A 25,900-nucleotide genomic window follows, 5' to 3' on the forward strand; every position below is an offset into this window, starting at 1 on the left:
TGAAAAATGTATGCACTCACTACTGCAAATCACTCTGGATAAGAGTGTCTGCCAAAGGACTATAATGTAAAACAGTATTTACCCATCCCCACCCTGTTTCAAATCAAATTGTATTTGATGCTTATTTACAAGCCCTTAACCAACAATAGTTAAATATTTTCTAAATACAATAAAAAATAAAAGAGCAACAAAATAACGAGGCTACGTTGACTCGGGGGTACAGGTTAGTTGAGGTCATATGTAGGTAGGGGTGAAGTGACTGCATAAATAATAAACAGCGAGGAGCAGCAGCGTAAAAAAAAAGTGTGTTTGAGGGGGGGGTCAATGCAAATAGTCCGGGTGTCCATTTGATTAGCTGTTCAGCAGGCTTATGGCTTGGGGGTAGGAGCTGTTAAGAAGCCTTTTGGACCTAGACTTGGCACTCCAGTACTGCTTGCTGTGCGGCAGCAGAGAGAACAGTCTATGACTAGGGTGGCTGGAGTCTTTGACCATTTTTAGGGCATTCCTCTGACACCTCCTGGTATAGGGGTCCTACATGGCAGGAAGCTTGGCCCCAGTGATGTACTGGGCCGTACGCAATCCCCTCTGTAGAGCCTTGCGGTCAGAGGCCGAGCAGTTGCCATACCAGGTGGTGATGCAACCAGTTAGGATGCTCTCGATGGTGCAGCTGTAGACATTTTTGAGGATCTGATGAGCCATGACAAATCCTTTGTCTCTTGAGGGGGAATAGGCATTGTCGTGCCCTCTTCACAACTCTCTTGGAATGTTTGGACCATGATAGTTTGTTGGTGATGTGGACACCAAGGAACTTGAAGCTCTCAACCTGCTCCACTACAGCCCCGTCGATGAGAATGGGGGCACGCTCAGCCCTCCTTTTCCTGTAATCCACGATCATGTCCACAATCATTGCCAGGCCTCTGACCTCCTCCCTTTGAGTCCTATACCGTAGTTACAGAATTCCTTAAATTGTTGTTAAACCCATCACGGTGGACATAAATGATGTTGTAGGTAAAAACAAGTCAGAAATTATCAATCAAAAGTCAGACAAACCTGACAAAAGTATTTTGACTTGTACAGTAGGTGCTTTTTAATGTGGGGGTCTAAAGAGTCTCAATGAAAGTTTTGGAAATGAAAAGTCCCATTTTGTGTTTATTAAACAAACAACAGCTGAATACACCATATGAAAAAGACACATACATGTGTCTCAACTAAAAATCAGTATGAACTTGATGAACGGAATACATTTTCTTATGAAGTTTCTTGGGAAAATGTATAGGCTATATGGTGGTCACACAACACAAACAATATGAAACCGACTTTTATACATCTCACATGTCTGGATGCAATATCCTACCCAGGAATATTCAACACTGAAATTTGTTACTCTCATTATCCCACATTTCTGATAAATGTATCTGTCTTAAATGCAGGGTTTGATCGAAACACCAAAAGCTATCAAGTGGAATGGTTACTTCCTATTTTATGAAGTGGAATGTTTTTTCTGCTGGTGTATCCTGAGGTAGCTCCTCTCTGAGAACATCTTCCTGCAGTGCGTACAAGCAAACTGCCTTTCTCCCGTGTGGACCTTCAGGTGCATCTTCAGGTGACCAGCCTGGGCGAAGCGCATGTGACACTGGGAACAGCTGTAGGGTTTCTCCCCTGTGTGGAGCCTCTGGTGCCTTTTCAGGTGGTCCTGGCGGGAGAACCTCTTCTCACACTGGTTACAGCTGTAAGGTTTCTCCCCTGTGTGGACCCTCTGGTGGATCTCCACCTTCTGGAGGCAGCTGAAGCCTTTGTTACAGAACATGCAGAGGAACCGTTTATCTTTACTATTTCCCGATGTGGCTCCCCCTCCTTGAGCCCTGTCATCTGAGTTCAATTCCTGATCGAAAAGGTGTGAATTGGAAGGCCCCATCGATGTGGACACTAGGTCGCAATCCCTGAGCGCGTGTAAAGGGGAGTGAGTCGTGACATTTGTATTTGTCTAAGCTTTCCCTGTAATCTAAGAATTCTCTGCCCTGCGAGTGTCCGTCTCCTAGGTGACTATCTGTATTCCATGTGGGAGGAACATCCCTCTCCACTCTCACAGTCATCTCATCTACATCTATAACCACCCCTTTCTTATCTAGGCACCCTTCAGAATATACACTACTACTGTACTGGTTCCAGTCCCATTTTGACTGATCAGTCTGTCTCTCTAAATCCAAGGATATGTTGCCAGGGTCCATCTCTGTAGTGTAAGAACAAGACGGATCATCAACTTCAGTGTAATGCATCACCATCTACATGGGAATGAACCAGCTTCAAGATTTGTTGAAATACCGGTAAATACTGGATACTCTCTGGATCTGATCCTGTGTGTACAGTTAAAGTCTTGGTCTCTGACTTGAGGACGGCGTTCTGCGTTCCACTGACCTCCGTGATGCTGCATCGGGTCCTGGGCGGTGCTGTGGCAGTGGTGGGGTCTTATGTGGCTACAGGGGGAGCTCCAGCTACTCCAGTCTGGATGTCTCTGCTGTGCCGTGCATCCTCCTCGCCTTCAGACCTCTCCTGCTTGACCTCAGGGCCAGCAGCCTCTGCATCTGCAGACTGACAGGGAAGAGGGGGGGGGGGGTTATTACCGGTACATGAGTAGAATTTGATAAATGTTGTAAGGAAGTCTCACAAGCTCCCCTACGGCAGATAAATTAGGATGTACATGTCAGCAAGTGAATAGCTGAGGGGAGCCTTTCTGAAATAAACAGACACATTTCATTTATAAAGTAACACATTTTTATGTAACACTATTACACTAACCTCTATTATGATAACGTGCTGGGTTGAGGTTCCACTCCCCTCATCAACAGTGATTGGTTGGTCATCTCTCCATGTACTGTGTCCAGCTGGCTTCACAAAGCTCCTGTGGCCTCCAGTGTAATGTCCTTCACCTGAGAGAGTGATTGGGGGGGAAAAGAGGTGGCGAGGTTAACTCTGGGTTTCCCAAACTCCATCCTCAGGACCCAAAGGGGTGCACATTTTGGGTTTTGCCCTAATACTACACAGCTGATTCAAATACTCAACTAATCATCAAGCTTTGATCATTTGAATAAGCTGTGTAGTATTAGGGCAAAAACCAAAACGTGCACCCCAAGGACTGAGTTTGGGGAAACCCTGGCCTTAGCTACTGTCAATGCTCAATGGTATATTATACACCATTGAGAGTCTGCAATTGGCAAGGATAAGGTAACACTTCTCATAACTTATTGATATACTATTTATTGATCCATGTATCATATTGTTTTCATTGAGTAAATAATAGGAAACGCAGTAAATCAAGAATCTTGTTAGAATATGATATTGTGTGTTTGCACAAGTTAGCTAAGTAATTTGGGGAATTATTGCGTACAATCCAAAAACTGACCAAGACCATATTCTGGGTAACACATCTGAATACATTTGCATAGGGCAAGGGGGCGAAAGGCATTGCCATATATATATATATATATATATATATATATATATATATATATATATATATATATATATATATATATAGCCATCTGCAAGATGTACCGCTTGCCATTCCTCTGTATCGGTCGACGATCTTGACACTACTGCCACCTTCAGTTCCAGTAGTTTCTTCCGCAATGTCCTGTTTTCTTTCTGGCTTTGAGTTATTTCCAAACAAAACACTGCATAGTCGTCGTCTACGAGTTTACAGATCACGGCTGCATTCGCTAACACCTCCATTATGGAGGCTATTTGAGTGTGAAAAAACATACCGTTAGAGTTACCAGCCATTATTAGCAGCTCGACAACGAGCGTTACCTAGATAACATATCAACCAAGTCCTGTCTCCAACGCGAATTAAACACTACTTGGATTAAGTATGTGATGCTGTGTAGTTAAGTCATATTGCGTCCCAGGGTGGTAATACACAACTAAATATTAACAATAAAAACTCTTAACGTGGATCTTGGTCACTGTTCACTTCCGTTCGTCTTCTATGATATCATTGCCGTCCGCAAACAAACGTTTAAAGGTGCATGCCGCCACCTACTGTGTTGGAGTGTGCATTAATCATGGTCTACCTAATTATGCACGACTAAGAAAAAAATAACTGGGGGGAAAAGCCCTACTAACCCTCCCAAGCCCCCAACCCATTAAACTTTATTTATATCATTCTGAAACAATCCACCCGTAGGATTATTCAGCATGTCTACAACCATTTCAATGGTATCTGTTAACCCCAATAACTATTTTGCCGTATCCACAATAACCTTCAACCTAGCATTTCTGCTTTCCACTACCCGAGTCGTGTTGATAACCTCATAGGTTAAGTTTTGTCACTATCAAAATGTCCTTTGACAGAGCACGTTCATGAGCGCAAGACTTCTGAACAGGTCTAGAAAACATACCAGCCCCAACAGTTGGTCCACTTAGTACAGGAGCAGCCATGGAAGCTCCATCATTCTGCACTGTAGTCATACCAATCTGTCTTACATCCTCTGCATACGAAACATCCTGACTGATTCTAAATCTCTGAGCCTCTCGCTGCATCTGACATCCACCAAATGGGAGGGAGGGAGACGAAGTCATACAAAAAGTGAAATAAATCAAAAACCCATCCCACTCCTTCAATCATAGTCCAAATCGCATCCCAACACAGGCTCAGGGGCCTGTGAGAGCGGAACATTCATTGACAGGATTACTTGTAATGTCTCTGCTATAAGTTCCCCCCCCCCCCCAAGAAATGTTGAGCTGCACTCAATGGTTACCATTTTCTTCTATTTTTCTTTCTGTTTGCGCTGTGCAGTTTATAACCATTGCAAGTCATCGTTTAACATGTAAGGATCTCTCTGTTGGCGAGGAACATTCACTAGTGTCTCTAATCGAAATACCATTGTTTCCAAAACGTTACTCCCTTCTCCCTGACAGCCCTATTTTTGCCACCTCTGTCTCCTTCACCCTAACAATTCAGGAGTTTGGGCGCATGTTCGCCACCACAATTGCAGCATTTAACCATCTGGCATATAATGTTTTGATAGTCATCCCGTCTACATACACTACCGGTCGAAAGTTTTAGAACACCTACTCATTCAAGGGTTATTTATTTGTAGAATTTTCTACATTGTAGAATAATAGAAGACATTAAAACTATGAAATAACACATATGGAATCATGCTTAGAAGGCCAGCATCCCAGAGTCGCCTCTTCACTGTTGACGTTGAGACTGGAGTTTTGCATGTACTATTTAATGAAGCTGCCAGTTGAGGACTTGTGAGGCGTCTGTTTCTCAAACTAGACACTAATGTACTTGTCCTCTTGCTCAGTTGTGCCAATGAAACTAAAGTCATGTTAAATTCTAAATGATAAACAAGCAAATAAATTGTAAACTTAATAAATGAGAAATCATTTCCTTTTCATAACAGATTTGATCACATAAAGGAACAGGTGCAACCTGACTATGCCAAATGTGTTAAAGGTGTTATAAATCATTTGTTATGAATAGAAAAAAAGGCAAAACCAAATTCAGAGGTGGGGGGTTGTGTGTAACATCCCAAGGATTCTGGATAGCAAGGACCGAGTTTTAAAGGGTTTCCACTATGTTCCACAGGTACAAAGTCCAACAAATGTAGGGTATTGTAAAAATGAATGACAACTTAGTTTTTGGCTAATTTCAGTGTTTTTTTTTGGCTATGCCAGGCACACCAAACAACAAGCCTGTATCATGTGAGCATCCCCAGATAATCAACTAAAAGGACCGAGTAATCCCCCAAAAACTCTGACCCCAGTAGACTTAATGAGACCTACAATATTTCAGCTAAAGAATAGCTACAATTTCTCCCTGTTGTGGACACGCCTATGTCTGATGAGGTAACTCAAGAAGGAGAAGCTCTTGTAACATAGTTTGCACTTGAAGGGCCTCTCCTTGGTGTGAACGGTCTGGTGCTGCTTCATATATTTTGTCTTAGCAAAGAGCTTCCCACACGTGGGGCAGGCAAACGGCTTATCGGCGTCCGTCCTAATGCTCGGCCTCCCATGTTGTGACCCAATGACACCAGAGGAGGTAGACGCAGGAGCCACCACCCTAAGGTGGTTAGTGTTGGAGCTCCCTCCTTGACCTCTAGCCATTGTTTGGATGTTGTTGGGATTGTGTGCTGTGTTATAGGCTAGGTACGTCTCGTTGTGAACACTGATCCTGACCCTGTTTGAATGGGTGGGGTAACCATGAGGTAGCTGAGGAAGGCTAGACCCAGATTCAGGCCCAGGCCTTCTATGAACCCAGACCCCACCAGGCATTAGACGAGACCCTGAAGGAGAAGACCGACTACCACCAGGGGGGTCTCCCACCACAACCTGTGAAGGCTGAAGCCCAGGGTGACCTGCTCTATTCATCATAGATACTGTGGTGTTTGTATCATAGGAACAGGAGGGTCTGTCTCTATCAGCCCCAGGCCCTGTATCATCCCTGCACTGAGACTGTGAAGAGAAGGGTCTGGGCTGCAGACTGGATCCCTGACTGGAGCCTCGGTCTCTCTGATGACCACCAGGACCGAGGTTGTTCAGTCCACCTGTCCATTGGTTGTGTTCTGTGTGGTGGTGGAGTCTCTGTCCCTCTTGGTTGGGTCCTGGTTCCGATTCAGGAAGGAAGAGAGACGGCTCCTGATCCAGGGTTCTGATTTGTTGCCAGGGTTTGTGACCAGCCACTTCAGAGGTCCAGTCTCTCCCGCCAGTAACACAGGATATCAGCAGGTCTTCATGGACTGCAGACTATAAACACAAATTGAACAGAAGAGCATGAAGGTTTATATAATAAACTCTTTGCTGTACATACAGAAACATGACATTCTAAAATGTTAACCACAGTCGAGCAAATATCTAACAATGTGAATCAAGTACCTAACAATATAGAGCAATTGGAATGATACAAAAATAACATTAAAACAAAATGGCATTATAATCAGTTGACAAAAAAAACTGAACAAGTTCCATAGACATGTGACTAACAGAAATGGAATAATGTGTCCCTGAATAAAGTGTGTGTGTGTGGGGGGGGGGGGTGGCCCTCGCTCTCACCCTCTGATCCAACAGGTCCCAGACGTTCTCAATGGGATTGAGATCCGCGCTCTTCGATGGCCAAGACATTCCTATCTTGCAGGAAATCAAGCACAGAATGAGCAGTATGGCTGGTCGCATTGTCATGCTGGAGGGTCATGTCAGGACGAGCCTGTAGGAAGGGTACCACAGGAGGGAGGAGGATGTCTTCCCTGTAATGCATAGCGTTGATATGATGCTGTGACACACCGCCCCAGACCATGACGGACCCTCCACCTCCAAATCGATCCCGCTCCAGAGTACAGTCTTTGGTGTAACGCAAATCCAACCATCACCCCTGGTGAGACAAAACCGCGACTTGTCAGTGAAGAGCACTTTTGCCAGTCCTGTCTGGTCTAGCGAAGGTGGGTTTGTGCCCATAGCCGACATTGTTGCCAGTGATGTCTGGTGAGGACCTGCCTTACAACAGGCCTACAAGCCCTCAGTCCAGCCTCTCTCAGCGTATTGCGGACAGTCTGAGCACTGATGGAGGGATTGTGCCTTCCTGGTGTAACTCAGGCAGTTGTTGTTGCCATCCTGTACCTGTCCCGCAGGTGTGATGTTCGGATGTACCGATCCTGAGCTGGTGTTGTTACATGTTGTCTGCCACTGCGAGGACGATCATCTGTCCGCCCGTCTCCCCGTAGTGCTGTCTTAGGCATCTCACAGTACAGACATTGCAATTTATTGCCCTGACCACATCTGCAGTCCTCATGCCTCCTTGCAGCATGCCTAAGGCACGTTCACGCAGATGAGCAGGGATCTGGGCATCTTTCTTTTGGTGTTTTTTAGAATCCGTAGAAAGGCCTCTTTAGTGTCCTAAGTTTTCATAATTATGACCTTAATTGCCTACTGTCTGAAGCTGTTAGTGTCTTAACAACCATTCCACAGGTGCATGTTCATTAATTGTTTATGGCTTATTGAACATGCATGTGAAACAGTGTTTAAACCCTTTACAATGAAGATTTGTGAAGTTAATTCGTAAAAATACAAATATCTTTGAAAGTCAGGGTCCTGAAAAAGGGAAATTTCTTTTTTTGCTGAGTTTAGAATAACTTGTCTCACTATGTTAACACTTGACATTTTCTGTGAATCTGGTACCCTCCCTTTGATAAAAATGTATTTTAGAATACTCTGGAAAAGGTTCAAAATTACATTCTGTAAACATGACACTTCATCAGTGAAGCATTTTAGGACACCAACCATCACCATATCCTCTACTCTGCCTCATCATCATACTCTATTTCCTAAGTTCATCTCATCTCATCCAGTAATCTACTACATCCTAAACCAATAGAATTAACTACAAACTAACTAGTTCTACACTACATGTCACTACAGGGGCCGTGTGCATTTCCTGCTGGTGTATCCCGAGGTAGCTCCTCTGAGAACCTCTTCCCACAGTGCGTACAGGTGAACAGCATTTTTCCAGTGTGGACCTTCAGGTGCACCTTCAGCTGGTGCTGACGGGAGAACCTCTTCTCACACTGGGGGCAGCTGTAGGGTTTCTCCCTTGTGTGGACCCTCTGGTACCACTTCAGGTTGGAGGAGTGGGAGAAACTGGCCCGGCACAAGTGGCAGACTAACGATTTCTCCCCCGTGTGCATCCTTTGGTGGATATCCAGGCTTTCCTGGAAGCGCTTGGCATGGGAAGCGCTTCTCTTTGCCACCGGATCTACTGATAGCGTTACTACTACTAATACTGTCATTTGTCAATGGGCTTGTGTAGTCATTTAGTGTTGAGGCATGGATATTGTCTGAGGTCTGGTTTAACATTAGGAGAGTGTGAGGAGAACGAAGGCCAGGGAGTGTCTGATGTCACAGGGTCCATGTTCCAGTTGATAGATCCTATAGAAGGCAGGCTGAAGGCAGCACCTGTTAGAGGGTTAAACTGAGGCGCCATCAGGTCTCCCGGGTGGCACAGTGGTAAAAGGCGCTGTACTGCAGCGCCAGATGTGCCACCAGAGACTCTGGGTTCACGCCCAGTCTCGGTCGTAGCCGGCCGCGACCGGGAGGTCCGTGGGGCAACGCACAATTGGCATAGCGTCATCCAGGTTAGGGAGGGCTTGGCCGGTAGGGATATCCTTGTCTCATCCACTCCTGTGGCGGGCCGGGCACAGTGCATGCTAACCAAGGTTGCCAGGTGCACGGTGTTTCCTCCGACACATTGGTGCGGCTGGATTCCGGGTTGGCTGCGCGCTGTGTATTGGAGGACGCATGACTTTCAACCTTCGTCTCTCCCGTGCCCATACGGGAGTTGTAGCGATGAGACAAGATAGTAGCTACTAACAATTGGATACCACGAAATTGCGGAGAAAAAGGGGGTATAATTAAAAAAACAAAAAAAACAACTGAGGCACCATCAGTCTCTCTGAATCACATCTATAGGAGCAGGATGGAGCCTCGCTAGCCGAATACGGACACGTCCTCACAGACCAAATCTACACCTTGCCCTGGTCTCAGCCAGTCTATTGTCATGGAGCCTAAAATTGGATGTTGTTTTGTGTTCGACTGTCTGTTCCATCCACTGACCTTCACTATGTCACCTCTAGTCCTGGCCGCCTCAGTGATGTTGTCCCCTGGACCCTTGGCTGGACCCGCCTGGGTCTGGGAATCCAAGATGGCCGTCCAGTCTCTGTTAGCCTCCAGCCAACCACCTGCAGGAAGAGGTTATAAAATGGGCTTGACAAACATGTGAGAATTCAACATGTTTTTTTTGGTCAATTACCAGGTCAAGTTCATACATTGTGTTTTTGTATGTAAACATAAGTTGTGTTGATTTCATTTGAATAAATATCCAGATCCATCACTATTCCCATTGAAGATCTATTACTGTATGTAGGCTATATGTATTTCTCCCTTACCTTGCTCCCCCATCTTTAGTCCACTCAGCAGATCAATGCTCTCTGGTCCGTTTTCTATTGTCTCCTCTTTGACAAGCAGCAGATCAGGCTTCCCATCCTCCATGTCTACTGACTGTAAGAGATACAGAGTGAGAGGATGTTGGATCCAGAAATCTGATATGAGCACCCTGCTATGGAGCATATTCTGATTGGGCAATGAGGGATTGCTGTGAGTACTATACAAACATGTTTATTGATTTAATTACTTGACCATCTTTAATGGTTTGATAAATGAAAGGCATGGTCTCACACTTAAGACAAAATTCATCAGGACTTTGGCCTGTATCCACAAAGAGTCTCAGAATAGAAGTAGTGATCCAGGATATTTCCATATAATTGTATTAATTGTGATCTAAAAGGCAAAACTGATCCTAGATCAGCACTCCTGCTCTGAGAGGGTTTGTAGATATGGGCCCTGACCTAATATAATTGACAGTAGTTTACAGTGTGCTCACCTCAGTGAGACTGTGTGTGGTCCTATGCTGCTCAGCTGGTTCCTCTGTGGGTTCAGGAGGAGGTGTAGTCTGGTTGTCATCCACGACTATGGCCTCCTCAGGGTTCCCCAGACCCTCCTCGCACCCCTCCTCCTTCACCAGCAGCACCTCTGGACCCTCCTCCTCCTGGAAGAGAGAGGTGATACAGATTACACAGACACACTCCATCAGGTATGTACAGACAGATAATTAACACATTTTCAACATGGAGTCTTTACCCATCCCCACTATGTTTGAGTCCTATACTGTAGTTACAGAATGACTTCATTGTTGTTGAACCCATCATGGTGGACATAAATATGTTGTGGGTAAATGGGTCAGCTATGATAAGTCAAGTCATTAGACAAACCTGACTAAACTATTTTGACGTGTACAGTAGGTGTTTGTTCGTGAGTAGGTATATATTTATTCTAAAGAGCTGTCATGTTTATGCAGAATAGGGTGAGATCAGATGTGATGTATATTAAAGAGTGTCTCAATGAAAGTCTTAGAATGAAAAGTCCCATGTAGGTGTTTATTGAACATAAACAAGTTTGAAATACACCATCTGAAAACCACACATACACGTCTCAATTAAACGTCTGCATGAACTACATGAACTGCATTCATGTTATCTTAGTGTCTTGGGGGGGAAAAAAACATGTTAAATGGAAGAAATGTACTCGGCATGTGAAAACATCATATAGCCTACACCAGTGTTTCCCAATTCCAGTTCTCAAGTACCACCAACATGATTTTTTTTTATTGTGGCACTAATTCAACTTGTCAACTAATCATCAAGCCCTCTGAGTTGAATGAGGTGTGCTTGTCCGGGGCTACAATGAAAATGTGTACCGTTGGGGGACTTGAGGACTGGAGTTGGTAAACACTGGCCTACACAGTACAAACACTAAGCAATATACTTTTTAGGCTTATACATCCTACAATGTCTGGGCCTTGCACTTCAACACTCGTAGTTGTTGTGGAAATTGACCCACTGCTGTTGTTTACTTTGTGCATCTGCGTCATCTCTCTGAGTCTACCTTTTAATGCAGGGTTTGATCTAAACGTCAGAAGCTATCGAGTGGAATGGTTACTTAACCAAGTTTAATTCTTCCCAAAGGGTCGATACAGCTGTAATTCCGACACAGACATGGCCTCCCCCGTGGTAGTATTCATACCCCACTGTGGGTGGAGTCTCCTCCTTATCGCTAAACATTGCATCATTATTGCTAAGCAGGGAACGAAGTGATATGAGCCTTCAACAGTTTCTCCCCTTACCAGTACTGTCACATGCAATTGTTTTCCCTGCACTCAGCCCCTCCCAAACTTCATTATGCCCTCCCCCTCATGTCTCTTTTGTAACTAATGTTCCTATACTTCTGAGTATAACAATGTTCCAAGTTTAACCCCAAATCCAACACTTTCTATGTTATAGAGTGGAATGGTTTTTCTGCTGGTGTATCCTGAGGCATCTCCTCTCAGAGAACCTCTTCCTGCAGTGCATACAGGCGAATGGCTTCTCTCCTGTGTGGACCCTCTGGTGCCTCTTTAGGTGACCAGCCTGGGTGAAGCACATGTGACACTGGGTACAGCTGAAGGGTTTCTCCCCTGTGTGGACCCTCTGGTGCCTCTTCAGGGTGCCAGCCTGGGTGAAGCGCATGTGACACTGGGTACAGCTGAAGGGTTTCTCCCCAGTGTGGACCCTCTGGTGGATCTCCACATTCTGGGAGCAGCTGAAGCTTTTGTTACAGAACATGCAGAGGAACCGTTTCTCTTTACTATTGCCTGACGTGGCTCCCCCTCCCTGAGCCTGGGCTCTAGCTCTGTCATTTGAGTTCAATTCCTGATCTAAAAGGATGTGGCCGTGTGAATCGGAAGGTCCCATCGACATGGATAATGGGTCGCGATCCCTGAACATGAGTAAAGAGGAGTGGGTTGGGACATTTAGATTGGTCTCTAAGCTTTCCCTGTAGTCTAAGAAGTCATTGCTGTTGCCCTGTGAGTGTCCTTCTCTTAAGTGAGTCTTGTCTGCATTCCATGTCAGAGGAGCATCACTCTCCACTTTCACAGTCATCTCATCTATGACCAGACCCTCCCCTTTCTTATCTAGGCACCCTTCTGAGTTTACACTACTACTGTACCGGTTCCAGTCTCCTCTAGACAGATCAGTCGGTCTCCCTAAACCCAAGAGCATGTTGCCAGGGTCCATCTCTGTAGCGTAAGAACAAGATGGATCATCACCTCCAGTGTCTAACGTGTCACCATCTCCATGGGAATGAACAGTCTTCTGGCTCTGGTGAAACAGTGGTAAATACTCTGAGCCGGGAGCAGGAGAACAGCCCAGTCTCCCCAGACAAAGTTTCTCTGGGTCAGATCCTGTGTGTAAGAGGCTGTGTGTTACAGTTAAAGTCTCGTTGTCTGTCTCGGACTTGAGGACGGCGTTCGGCGTTCCACTGACCTCCATGATGCTGCGTCTGGCCCTGGGCTGGGGCGCGGCGGCAGCGAGGTCCTCCGTGGCTTCAGGGGGCGCTCCCGTTTGGATGTCTCTGCAGTGACGTGGGTCCTCCTGTCCTTCAGACCTCTCCTGCTTGACCCCAGGACCTGCAGCCTCTGCATCTGCAGACTGACACAAGAGGTTATTACCGGTACATGAGTTGAATTGTAAAACAATGTCGTGGGGAAGTCTCACAAGCTCCCCTGTGGCAAGTGAATAGCCGAAGGGAGCCTTTCTGAAATAAACTGGCCACATTTAATGTCCTGTAAATTTGATGCAACACTAACCTCGATCACGATAACATGCTGGGTTGAGGTTCCACTCCCTTCGTCAACAGTGATTGGTTGGTCATCTCTCCATGTATTATGTCCCGCTGGCTTCACAATGCTTCTGTAGCCTCCAGTGAAATGTCCTTCACCTGAGAGAGTAATTGGGGGAAAAGAGGTTAAGTTCAGTACTGTCAATGCTCAACACTACTGTACACTATTTACAAGGCAAGGATGTTAGGGAACACTTAGCATAACTTATTGATATACTATTTATAGATCGATATTGTTTTCATTGAGGAAATAAAAGAAAATGCCATAAACCAAGAATCTGGTTAGAATGTGTCTTTGCGCAAGATCACTAAGTAATGAATATCAAAAACTGACCAAGACCACATTCTGGTTAACTATATCATTAACACATCTAAAGTTACACATGCTCAGAAGAGAACGGGGCTATAGGCCCCACAGGCTCTGCCATGTCGTCCAGTCGATATGTGCCAAACTTTAGGTGATGTGTTCACCTTTTCATAAAAAGTATGAAACTTGGTACACTTTGGAACCCTGAATATGTTCAGATATGGGGCTATCACAAAAACGGCAGTTTTTCATTCTGCCACAACTAAATGTATTTTGTGTCATATCTTCTGAGCCAAACATTAAACACAGGAAAAGGTGATGTCTACAGCCATGTTTTCATCACATACAGTTCGACACATACAACAACACAGAGTTACACATGGAATAAACAAACATACAGTCAATAATACAGTAGGAAGAAAAGTAAATATACAGTGTGTACAAATGAGATAAGATAAGAGAGGTAAGGCAATAAAATAGGCCATAGTGGCGAGGTAATTAAGTTAAAGCAATTAAACACTGGAGTGATAGATGTGCAGAAGATGAATGTACAAGTGGAGATACTGGGGTACAAAGGAGCTAAATAAAGAAATAAATACAGTATGGGGATGAGGTAGATGGATGGGGTATTTACAGATGGGCTATGTGCAATGATCTGTGAGCTGCTCTGACAGCTGGTGCTTGAAGTTAGTGAGGGAGATAAAGAGTCTCCAGCTTCAGCGATTTTTGCAGTTCGTTCCAGTCATTGGCAGCAGAGAACTGGAAAGAAAGGCGGCCAAAAGAGGAATTGGCTTTGGGGGGTGACCAGTGAAATATACCTGCTGGAGAGCGTGCTGTGGGTGGGTGCTTCTATGGTGACCAGGGTAACACATAGCACATAACACCTGCATTGCTTGCTGTTTGGGGTTTTAGGCTGGGTTTCTGTACAGCACTTTGATATATCTGCTGATGTAAGAAGGGCTATATAAATACATGTGATTTGATTTGGTTATGCGCATAAAGAAATGACGTCTGTACCGTGTCATATGTATTACATGTTGAGTTTGCATCCCAATATTACACTTTATATACATCACAGAAGACAGAAATATAACTCAACCATTTGACATAGAAACATCCGATTTTCTGCGAAAAAAAGAAAAACATTAATATTAATAACATTCCACCCATAAATGAGGCCTCTAGAGGGCGCTTTGGTCTTTTGACTGCATCTATTTCAATCCCACATTGTAACTCAACAAAATGTGAAAAAATCTAAGAGGGTAAATACTTATGATAGGCACTGTATACTCGAGGGATGCATAAAGGATTTATAAAAAGCTACATGCGCAGTCATGATAAGCTTGATGCCGACATGAGCTATTGTTGTGTCTATCAATGGCTAAGCCGGAAGGTTAAGTCGGTTTTCGAGATCGTTTAGATAAGTCAATGAGAGAGAAGAAGGATGATGTGTCAATAAACCTGAGGTGCAATGCAAAGATGTAACGGGTTGAAGGTTGGAGTGGAGTGCATGTGACCATCTAGGCCAGACCAGTTGTCAATTTACTCAGAGTAGGGTAGAGTATACAGTACGTGTCCATTATACAGATATTCATTTTAGGCAAGATTCATGGCTTGGATGACCAACAGGGTCATAGCAGATCAGAGTGTACGAGACCCTCTAGCCAGAGAGTTGTCCACAAAGGCTGACAAATCTCATTCTAAATAGATGCACATACTCATTCCACTTCATCCTCTTTGGGACATTAGCCCATAATGAGTCAAAACTGGGCATTCTGAGAATGTGGGCAAGACATTGTCTCTTGATGTGTTGTGACATTTGGTCAACCGGTCTTCTTGTATAACCGGACTGAAGTACTGTTGTACTTCTTGTATTTCATTCGGCCGATGTGTCTGGAGGATTTAATATCATCCATAGCCTAATTATTAACTTGACCATGCTTAAAGAGATAGTCAATGTCTGATGTGTTATTGTTACCCATCTACCAATCCCTGCCTTTCTTTATGAGGCTTTTGAAAATCTCCCTGGTCTTTGTAGTTGAATCTGTGCTTGAATGTCAATGCTTGACTGGGGGACCTTACGGATGTATGTATGGGGGGCAGGGGAAAAGGTAAACATTCAAAAATCATGTCAACCTCTTATTTCATAAAAAGTCCATGTAAATTGTGATTTCTAAGCCAACTTCTGAACTAATTTAGGCTTGCGTAACCAAAAGGGGGTAAATACTTATGCAACAACTATTTTTGTTAATTTTTATGAATTTGAAGAATAAAAACTATTATATACTGTACCAGTCAAATGTTTGGACACACCTACTCATTCAAGGGGTTTTCTTTATTCTCTACATTGTAGAATAACAGTGAAGACAAACTGAAATAACACATATGGATTCAAGTAGTAACCAAAAAAGTGTTAAATAAAAATATTTTATTTTGAGATTCTTCAAAATAGTCACCCTTTGCTTTGATGACAGCTTTGCACAATCTTGTGTAATTTCTTTCCTTAATGCGTTTGAGCCAATCAGTTGTTGTGACAAAATGGGGTGGTATATAGAAGATAGCCCTATTTGGTAAAAGACAAGTCCATATTATGGCAAGAACAGCTCAAATAAGCAAAGAAACGACAGTCCATCATTACTTTAAGACATGGGTCAGTCAATACGAAACATTTCAAGAACTTTGAAAGTTTCTTCAAGTGCAGTTGCAAAAACCATCAAGTGCTATGATCGTACTGGCTCCCATGAGGAACACAACTGGAAAGCAAGACCCAGATTTACCTCTGCTGCAGAGGATAAATTCATTAGTTACTAGCCTCAGATTGTAGCCCAAATAAATTATTCAGAGTTCAAGTAATAGACACATCTCAACATCAACTATTCAGAGGAAACTGTGTGAATCAGGTCTTCATGGTCAAATTGCTGCAAAGAAACTACTAAAGGACACCAATAAGAAGAGACTTGCTTGGGCCAAGAAACACAAGCAATGGACATTAAACCTGTGGAAATGTGTCCGTTGGTCTGGGGTCCAAATTTTAGATTTTCAGTTCCAACCATCCTGTCTTTGTGAGACGCAGAGGGTGAACGGATGATCTCTGCATGTGTGGTTCCCGCCATGAAGCATGGAGGTGGTGGTGTGACGGTGCTATGCTGGTGACACTGTCAGTGATTTATTTAGAATTCAAGGCACAATTAACCAGCATGTCTACCACCACATTCTGCTTCGATACGACATCCCATCTGGTTTGCGCTGAGTGGGACAATCATTTGTTTTTCAACAGGACAATGACCCAACACCCACCTTCAGGCTATGTAAGGGCTATTTGACCAAGAAGGAGAGTATTGGAGTGCTGCGTCAGATGACCTGGCTGCCACAGTCACCCGAACTCAACCCAATTAAGATGGTTAGGGATGAGTTGGACCGCAGAGTGAAGGAAAAGCAGCCAACAAGTGCTCCGCATATGTGGGAACTCCTTTTAAGACTGTTGGAAAAACATTTCTCATGAAGCTGGTTGAGAGAATGCCAAGAGTGTGCAAAGCTGTCAAAGGAAAAGGGTGGTTACTTTGAATAATCTAAAAAGTATTTTGATTTGTTTAACACTTTTGGTTGCTACATGAGTCCATGTGTTATTTCATAATGTTGATGTCTTCACTATTATTCTACAATGTAGAAAATAGTAAAATAAAGAAAAACCCTTGAATGAGTAGGTGTCCAAACTTTTGACTGGTACTGTGTGTGTGTGTGTATATATATATATATATTTTTAAACTTTGATAAACGTGCAGACCGTCAAATCAAAGGCACTCCTTCGATTATAAAGTTGTTTTTGACAAATTAGAACAGGTTATTGTGATGACTTGTTCAGCTACTTGAGACATTGGAATCTATGTTGTGCCTTCAGATTGAGAAAAGTAACAAATATTCACTTCTCAAACCCCTGGCTGGTCTGTCGAGTCTGCTTTGAGAGGTGTTCCTGTGCTGGCCACTTGGAACTCTGGGTTTGAAAACTATTGTATTGCCCATAATTGAGGGTTGTGCCACCAAATTGTGGGTAGTGTAAGTGCCAAATAAAGTAACAGGGTTGACGATTTCATCCTAAATCATCAGTAAATCCCCTTATGACAGGGGGAATGGAAGCTTGTTGTGGGCAACAGGGAGGGGTAATTGAATGTGTCCTTCACAACCACAAAAATCATTGTTAAAAAACATTTATAGCATGTCTATCTATGGGTAACAAGGTTGATGTGTAATGCTCGACCTGCTTAGTTTTCCAGCACAAATCACCAGAAAATGGACGATAAAAAAAAAGAGTAGAACCAGCTCAGCTTTTACACTATGATTAGTCTATTAGATGTTTTAATATAGTGAAACTATTGAAAAAGAGTTCACGTAACAGGGTTGACCTTAAAATGAGGGACAGACATTTCACGTGAGACGAAACACTAATCACATTAAATAAATAAAATCTTCAGAAATGACTGTCAAAGAAACACAACAACTAGGGCTTTACAATGATGGTGAAAACTTGGGAGAAATGTTGGGGTTAAGTGGGTTAAAATATTCTAAGTCACAGAAGATGCACAGAGGGCGACATGTCAAAATTGTGAATTGTGGCACATTAGGAAGTCTTCATTCATATAGACAAATCAAATTTATTCAATGTTCAATGTTAAGATTTCCCTTCGCTTGAACTAAGGAGCCGAGCCCGAACCATGAACAACAGCCCCAGACCATTATTCCTCCTCCACCAAACTTTACAGTGGGCGCTATGGATTTGGGGCAGGTAGCATTCTCCTGGCACTTCAGGGAACGTGTTTCCACTGTTCCAGAGTCCAATGGTGGCAAGCTTTACACCCCTCCAGCCAACTCATTGCGCATGGTGATCTTAGGCTTGCGTGTGGCTGCTTAGCCATGGAAACCCATTTCATGAAGTTCCCGACAAACAATTATTGTGCTGACATTGCTTCTAGGGGCAGTTTTGAACTCGGTAGTGATTGTTGCAACCAAGGACAGACGATTTTTACGCTCTATGCGCTTCAGCAGTCCCGTTCTGTGAGCTTGTGTGGCCTACTACTTCGTAGCTGAGCCGTTGTTTCTCCTAGACATTTACACTTCACAATAACAGCACTTACAGTTGACCGGGGCAGCTCTAGAAGGGCAGAAATTGAACGAAGTGACTCATTGAAAAGGTGGCATCCTATGATTGTGCCACGTTGAAAGTCAAAGCTCTTCAGTACAGGCCATGCTACTGCCAATGTTTGTCTATGGAAGATTGCATGGTTGTGTGCTCGATTGTTTACACCTGTCAGCAATGGGTATTTTTTTTTAAATTTTACCTTTATTTAACCAGGCAAGTCAGTTAAGAACATATTCTTATTTTCAATGACGGCCTGGGAACAGTGGGTTAACTGCCTGTTCAGGGGCAGAACGACAGATTTGTACCTTGTCAGCTCGGGGGTTTGAACTCGCAACCTTCCTGTTACTCGTCCAACGCTCTAACCACTTGGCTACCCTGCCGCCCCAATGGCTGAAATAGCAAATCAACTAATTTGAAGAGGTGTCCAAACTTTTGGCCGTGTAGGTGTGTCATTTTTTTTTACAAATCACATTCTGTGTTGTGTTTGGTTCAGCAGATATTACAGAAAATGCATTGTCTGGTTATGGTGGAATAGCAAAATGAGGTTTGAGGTTGTGCATGGCATCCTTGTAGTCATTGACCATCAACACATAGGGGTGGGTATACATCACCTTTTCTGTAATATCATGTTAGATTATTTGGTTATGGCGGAATGGAAAAAAGCCACCAGGATGCGTTTTTTTTTTACGATGGCTGCATGTGTGTTCAGGGCCCCCAAACTCTACTCGTGTACTAAGGGTGTGTTCGTAAATTCAGAACGTTTCGCTCTCGGAGTGCACACTGGACGCTCTGATCGAGGAACTAGGTTCATCCGAGCGTTCTGACCTCAAAACGGCAGTCAAGCACCCAAGCTAACAGGCTAAAGTTGGCTAGCTACTTCCAGACACATGAGAGAACACCTCACTCTGACCATTTTACTCGCCGTAGCAGAGCTAGTTAGGCTGTTTTCATGTTATCTAGATCGTTGGTGACAAACTGCTGGCAACAATAGAATCACTTTTTTTTGCCGAGGTTTACTGACACCGGTCACTTTTAACCGGTGTTGCGCGTTCGTAAATGCATCAGATATTCTGCCCTCATTGGCACACCCAGACGAGAGTGCGCTGAAATCAGAGTAGATAGATTGAATTTACGAACGCACCCTTGGTATCATGCTTTTATGAAAGCGTGAACATAATTTCCACATATTGCCAGGGCTATTCTGAAAAATGTACCTCTTGCCGTTGCTCTGTATCGGTCGAGGACCTTGACATTTCTGGGACTGGCGAGAACGCGCTCTCGCATAGTCTTCTCTGTGCGCTCCCGTGACAGTTTCATTTCCAGAAGCTGTAGTTTCCTCCTCAATGTCCTGTTTTCTTTCTGGCTTTGAGTTATTTCCAAACGAAACACTTCATAGTCGTCGTCTACGACTTTACAGATCTCTGCCACGGCTGCATTCGCTAGCACCTCCATGATGGAGGCTATTTGAGTGTGGAAAACCATACTGTTCACGTTAGCCATTATTAGCTAACGTTACCGAGATAGCATCTATCAGTCAAGTCCTGTCTCCAAATCGAATTAAAGACTACATTGGATAAGTATGTGATGCTGTGCAATTAAATTAGTAATATTTTTGCTAAAACGCTGACGTTTTCTTGATCACTGTTTACTTCCCTTTACTTCTTCTTCGGAGTTTAACGGCGGTTGGCATCCAATATGTTGCATTGCCTCCCCCAACTGGACTATAATATAAATCCATTATACTTTGATAATAAAAAAAAAGACATATTTTAAAATAAATAAACACCCTTCCAACTAACCCTACACTCATTAAACCACTACTTTGACCCTATCTCCTCCTGCACCATGCCAAAGGCCTGGTATTTATAAATGCATTTATAAAGCCCTTTTTACATAAGCAGATGTCAAAGTGCTATACAGAAACCCAGCCAAAAACCCCAAACAGCAAGCAATGCAGATGTAGAGGCACAATGAGGTTCATTTTGAGAAAAGACTGCTAACCTTGATAGCTATCTATGTATAACTAATTTCTCTCACGATTATAAAGCAAACAAAAAAACATTTAAAAACAGCATATTATTGGCCTAAAAGGTTTGCTGTGTAAGCCCAGTCTATCTTATCTAGGGTCCAGGGTCAGGATTGCCTTCAGAAAGTATTCCCACACCTTGAATTTTTCCACATTTTGTTAGCCTGAATTTAAAATACATTAAATGATTAATTCCTTTGTCACTGGCCTACACACAAAACCCCATAATGTCAAAGTGGAATTATATTTTTTGAATTATTTTACGAATGAATTAAAAATGAAAAGCTGAAATGTCTTTAGTCATTAAGTATTCAACCCCTTTGTTATGGTAAATCTAAATAAGTTCAGCATTAATGTTTTAACATTTTTTTTAAATTACTTCATCTCTGTACCCCACACATGCAATTATCTGTAATGTCCATCAGTCGAACAGTGAATTTCAAATACAAAGACCAGGGAGGTTTTCCGATGCCTTGCACAGAAGGCCACCTATAGGTATTTCAATATATATATATTTTTAAAGCAGACATAAAATATCTCTTTGGGCATGGTGAAGTTATTACACTTTGGATGGTGTATCAATACATCCAGTCACAACAAAGATACAGGCATCCTTCCTAACTCAGTTTCCTGAGAGGAAGGAAATCGCTCAGGGATTTCACCATGAGGTCAGTAGTGACTTAAAAATAGTTAAGATTTTAATGGCTGTGAGAGGAGAAAACTGAGGATGGCTCAAGAAAATTAGAGTTACTCCACAATAATATCCTAATTGACAGAGTTAAAATAAGGAAGCCTCTACAGAATAACAATATTCCAATACATGCATCCCGTTTGCAACAAGGCACTAAAGTAATACTGTAAAAAATGTGCAAAATGTGGGCAAATCCAATTCAACACATTACTGAGTACCACTCTCCATATTTTCAAGCATAATGGTGGCTGCATCATGTTTTAGGCATGCTTGTAATCGTTAAGGAATGTGGGGGTTTTCAGGATAAAAAGTTAACGGAATGGAGATAAGCACAGGCACAACCCTAGAGGAAAACCTGGTTCAGTATGCTTTCCACCAGACATTGGGAAATTAATTCACCTTTCAGCAGGACAATAACCTAAAACAAGGCCAAATATACACTGGAGTCACTTACCAAGATGACGTTAAATGTTTTGACTTAAAGCAGCTTGAAAATCTATGGCAAGACTTAAATGGCTGTCTAGCAATAATCAACAACCAACTTGACAGAGCTTGAAAAATTGAAAAAAATCATGTGCAAATTTGGACAATCCAGGTGTGCAATCCTCTTAAGAGACTTAGCCAGAAAGACATCACAGCTGTAAACACTGTCAAAGGTGATTCCAACATGTATTGACTCAGAATTGTGAATACATATGTAAATTAGATAGCACATTTCTTAAATGAAATACAGTTAACATTTCTAAAAACATGTTTAGATGGATGAGAGAAAAAATATTGAATACCTTTTGAATTCAGGCTGTAACATGACAAAATGTGGAATAAGTCAAGGGCTATGAATACTTTCTGAATGCACTGTATTTCCAGCCCCCAAACATGGAAACGGAAAGAGACGTCTGTCACACAAAACACCACAAAGTCTAATAACATTTTGACGATTTTTCATTAGGCCAGAATTTATACATCCACTGCTGTCCACGTGTCTCTGTCAGCCATTCATCACTGCCTTGGAAAAATGTCAGTGTTCCCGTCAAACCACGTCGAATTTTGGAGAAGTTATACCACTGGTTTTCAAGTCCATTCGCAAATTGTTCATGCCTCAGGTATGCGGTAGCTTAATGAAAAATAATGGTGTAATAGCCTACAGTTTTCTTGACATTTTGCTTGCATTATTGTGATTGCCTCATGTTTTACCGGTACGGCGTACCCCCACTATTTATTTTGCCAGGACGCCACCAGGACCACCTTACTTTCATCCTGATTACATGTCACCATACTCTATACCAGGGCCGTGTGCATTTTCTGCTGGTGTGTCCTGAGGTAGCTCCTCTCTGAAAACCTCTTCCCACAGTGCGTACAGGAGAATGGCCTCTCTCCTGTGTGGACCTTCAGGTGCATCTTCAGCTGGTCTTGGCGGGAGAACCTCTTCTCACACTGGGGGCAGCTGAAGGGTTTCTCCCCTGTGTGGACCATCTGGTGCCTCTTCAGGTGGTCCTGGCGAGAGAATCTCTTCTCACACTGGGTACAACTGAAGGGGTTCTCCCCTGTGTGGACCCTCTGGTGGATCTCCACCTTCTGGAGGCACCTGAAACCTTTGTTACAGAACATGCAGAGGAACCGTTTCTCTTTACCATTGCCTAATGTGGCTCTCCCTCCCTGAACCTGGGCTCCAGCCCTGTTGTTTGAGTTCAATACCTGATCGAAATGGTGTGAACCGGAAGGCCCCATCGACGTGGACACTGGGTCGCGATCCTTGAACGCATGTAAAGGAGAATTGGTTGTGACGTTTAGATTTGTCTCCAAGCTTCCCCTGTAATCTAAGAAATCTCTGCTCTGTGAGTGTCCGTCTCCTAGGTGACTGTCTGCATTCCGTGCAGGAGGAGCATCGCCCTCCACTTTCACAGTCACCTCATCTACCACAATAACCTCCCCTTTCCTATCTAGACACCTTTCAGAATATACACTACAACTGTACCGGTTCCAGTCTTCTCTAGACAGATCAGTCTGTGTCTCTAAACCTAAGGACATGTTGCCAGGGTCCATCTCTGTATCATAAGAACAGGAGAGATCATCAACCCCAGTGTCGAGCACGTCACCATCTCCAAGGGAATGAACCGTCCTCTGGCTCTGATGAAATACCGGTAAGTAATCTGAGCCAGGAGCAGGAGGACCGCCCAGTCTACCCAGCCCCTCTGGGTCTGATCTGTGGTCAGACTCTGTGTGTAAGAGCCGGTGTGTTACATTTAAAGTATCAGTGTCTGTCTCTGACTTGAGATTGACATTCAGAGCGGTGGCCAGGTCCTCTGAGGCTACAGGGGGCACCACTCCAGTCGCTGCTCCAGTCTGGATGTCTCTGCTGTGTTGTGGGTCCTCCTCTCCTTCAGTACTCTCCTGCTTGACCCCAGGACCTGCAGCCTCTGCATCTACAGACTGACAAGAACAGAGGAGGTTATAATCGATATAATTGGATAACAATGTCTTAGGGAGTCTCACAAACTCCTACACGGCATATACATATTGATGCAAGCCAGTGAATAGCTGAGGAAAGCATTTCTGAAATTAACAAGCCACATTTAATGTACTGTAATTCTGATGTTACACTATGACACTAACCTCGATCACGATAGCATGCTGGGTTGAGGGTTCACTCCCCTCATCTATAGCTATGGGTTGGTCATTTCTCCACCCATTGTGTCCCGCTGGCTTTACAATGTTCCTGTGGCCTCCAGTGAGAAGCCCTTCACCTAAGAGAGTGATTGGGGGAAAGGGGTGGTTAGATGAGATCATGTGAATGCTCAATGCTATATTATACATTATTTACACAGTCTACAATTGGCAGGAATGTAAGGTAACACTTCTTATAACTTGTTGTTGACAAACTATTTATTGATTGATTATGTTCCATGCATCACATTATTTTAAAAGTATGATAATAGGAAATTCAGTAAATCAAGAATCTGGTTAGAATATGGTGGTGTCTTTGTGCAAGATTGTGTCCTTAATTGGCCTGACTGGTAAAATAAAAGTAAAATACAACAAATGGGCAAGATAGTATGCAATTCTTCCCCTGATTACTTAGCTATCAAAAACTGAACAAGACCCAATTCTGGGTAACACTTCTAAACGCATGCGAAACGGGACGAAAGCCCCCGCAGCCTCGGCCTCCTGCAAAATGTACCTCTTGCCATTCCTCTGTATCGCTCTCGCATTGTCCTCTCTGCGCGCTCCCGTGCTGCCTTCAGTTCCAGTAGCTGTAGTTTTCTCCGTAATGCCCTGTTTTCTTTCTGGCTTTGAGTTATTTCCAAACGAAACACTGCATAGTCATCGTCTACGAGTTTACTGATCTCTGCCACGGCTGAATTCGCTAGCACCTCCATGATGGAGACTATTTGAGTGTGAAACACCATACAGTTAGCCATTGTTAGTTAGCTTGCTAGCGTTACCTAGATAACGTCTATCAACCAAGTCCTGTCTCCAACGAGAATTAAAGACTACATGGGGTAAATATGTGATGCTGTGCAGTTAAATTAGTAATATTTTAAATTCACTTGGTGTTAATAAACGTCAAAATAATAACAATAAAAACGCCAAGGTGGAAATTGTTCTTCGTCATTGTTTCCTTCCGTTTACACTGTAGAGAAAGTATGTTATTGGTTAGCGTCATAGCGCAAATGGTGTTGCAAAATAAAAAGTTGTGCGCTCTTTTCTTTGAATTACGGTACCAGAGATACTAAATACAATGCCGAGATGCTTGTATCCCCGCCCTAACAATGGGACTCGTTGTCCACAGAGCGGAACGGCTGACTGTCAAACTCCAGCCTGAGCCTATGGAGACCCTTAGGGGCCTTGGTGGAGGAGAAGAAAAAAACAGCCAGACTAAATCGTTCCCTCTGTTTTATTTGTTCCGCCTGTTTTCTTTTTATCCATTCCATCTTATTTTATCCGTTCCCTCAGAATTTGTTTTATCAATTCCTTTTTTTTTTTTTTTAAGGTCCGGGGGCCCAGAGTTTTGCCTTATCTGGTTGGCTCAACCAGAGGTTCTCAAACCTGTCCTTGTAGCTCCCAGCCGGTTCATGTATTTGATCTGTCCCAGAGCTAACGCATCCAATTGAACTTGTAAACTAATCATCAAACCCTTGACTAGGTGAATCAGTTGAACTAGGTTCAGGGCTCAAACAACATTGTGAAACATCTGGGGGTCCCCGAGGAGAGGTTTGAGAACCACTTTATATGGGCAATGATGGAACCAGATTGTTTCTAATCAGGTCATATGGTTTAAAAAACAAATAGACATGTGTGATTGGACAATAGAACGAACAGGGCTGAGTTTGCTTTAAGAACGGTTGCAATTGTGTAGGCATTTGCATCTGTAATTAAAAAGTTACTCACACAGTAAGTCATCAATATTGTGCTGGTCTATTAATGCCAGTCAATCATTTTGGATGGATAAGGTCAAGGTAGACGAGCCACCCG

General features: G+C 43.4%; 3 protein-coding genes across 3 annotated transcripts; all 3 read right to left on the reverse strand.

Annotated features, from left to right (window-relative positions):
* Positions 1–614: 614 nt before the first annotated feature.
* On the reverse strand, positions 615–20,382 carry LOC135507715 (uncharacterized). The gene is made up of 9 exons (XM_064927315.1): positions 19,925–20,382; positions 13,238–13,368; positions 12,915–13,079; positions 10,436–10,600; positions 9,942–10,053; positions 9,610–9,734; positions 3,553–6,753; positions 2,797–2,927; positions 615–2,589 (listed from the first exon to the last, which is right to left on the reverse strand). Exons 1-7 carry the CDS (start codon positions 20,208–20,210, stop codon positions 5,815–5,817), a joined length of 1,923 nt encoding a protein of 640 aa, XP_064783387.1. The 5' UTR covers positions 20,211–20,382; the 3' UTR covers positions 615–2,589; positions 2,797–2,927; positions 3,553–5,814.
* Positions 1,481–1,915, reverse strand: LOC135508567 (protein krueppel-like). Its single transcript, XM_064928844.1, has one exon. It carries the CDS (start codon positions 1,913–1,915, stop codon positions 1,481–1,483), a length of 435 nt encoding a protein of 144 aa, XP_064784916.1.
* A 288-nt stretch (positions 20,383–20,670) lies between the features above and the next one.
* Positions 20,671–25,154, reverse strand: LOC135507719 (zinc finger protein 41-like). Its single transcript, XM_064927322.1, has 3 exons — positions 24,606–25,154; positions 24,041–24,171; positions 20,671–23,857 (listed from the first exon to the last, which is right to left on the reverse strand). The coding sequence occupies exons 1-3, from the start codon at positions 24,844–24,846 to the stop codon at positions 22,706–22,708; spliced, it is 1,524 nt and encodes a 507-aa protein (XP_064783394.1). The 5' UTR covers positions 24,847–25,154; the 3' UTR covers positions 20,671–22,705.
* Positions 25,155–25,900: the final 746 nt, after the last annotated feature.

The sequence above is a fragment of the Oncorhynchus masou genome, chromosome 21 (genome assembly GCF_036934945.1).
Source record: "Oncorhynchus masou masou isolate Uvic2021 chromosome 21, UVic_Omas_1.1, whole genome shotgun sequence".
Classification (NCBI taxonomy): Eukaryota; Metazoa; Chordata; class Actinopteri; order Salmoniformes; family Salmonidae; genus Oncorhynchus; species Oncorhynchus masou.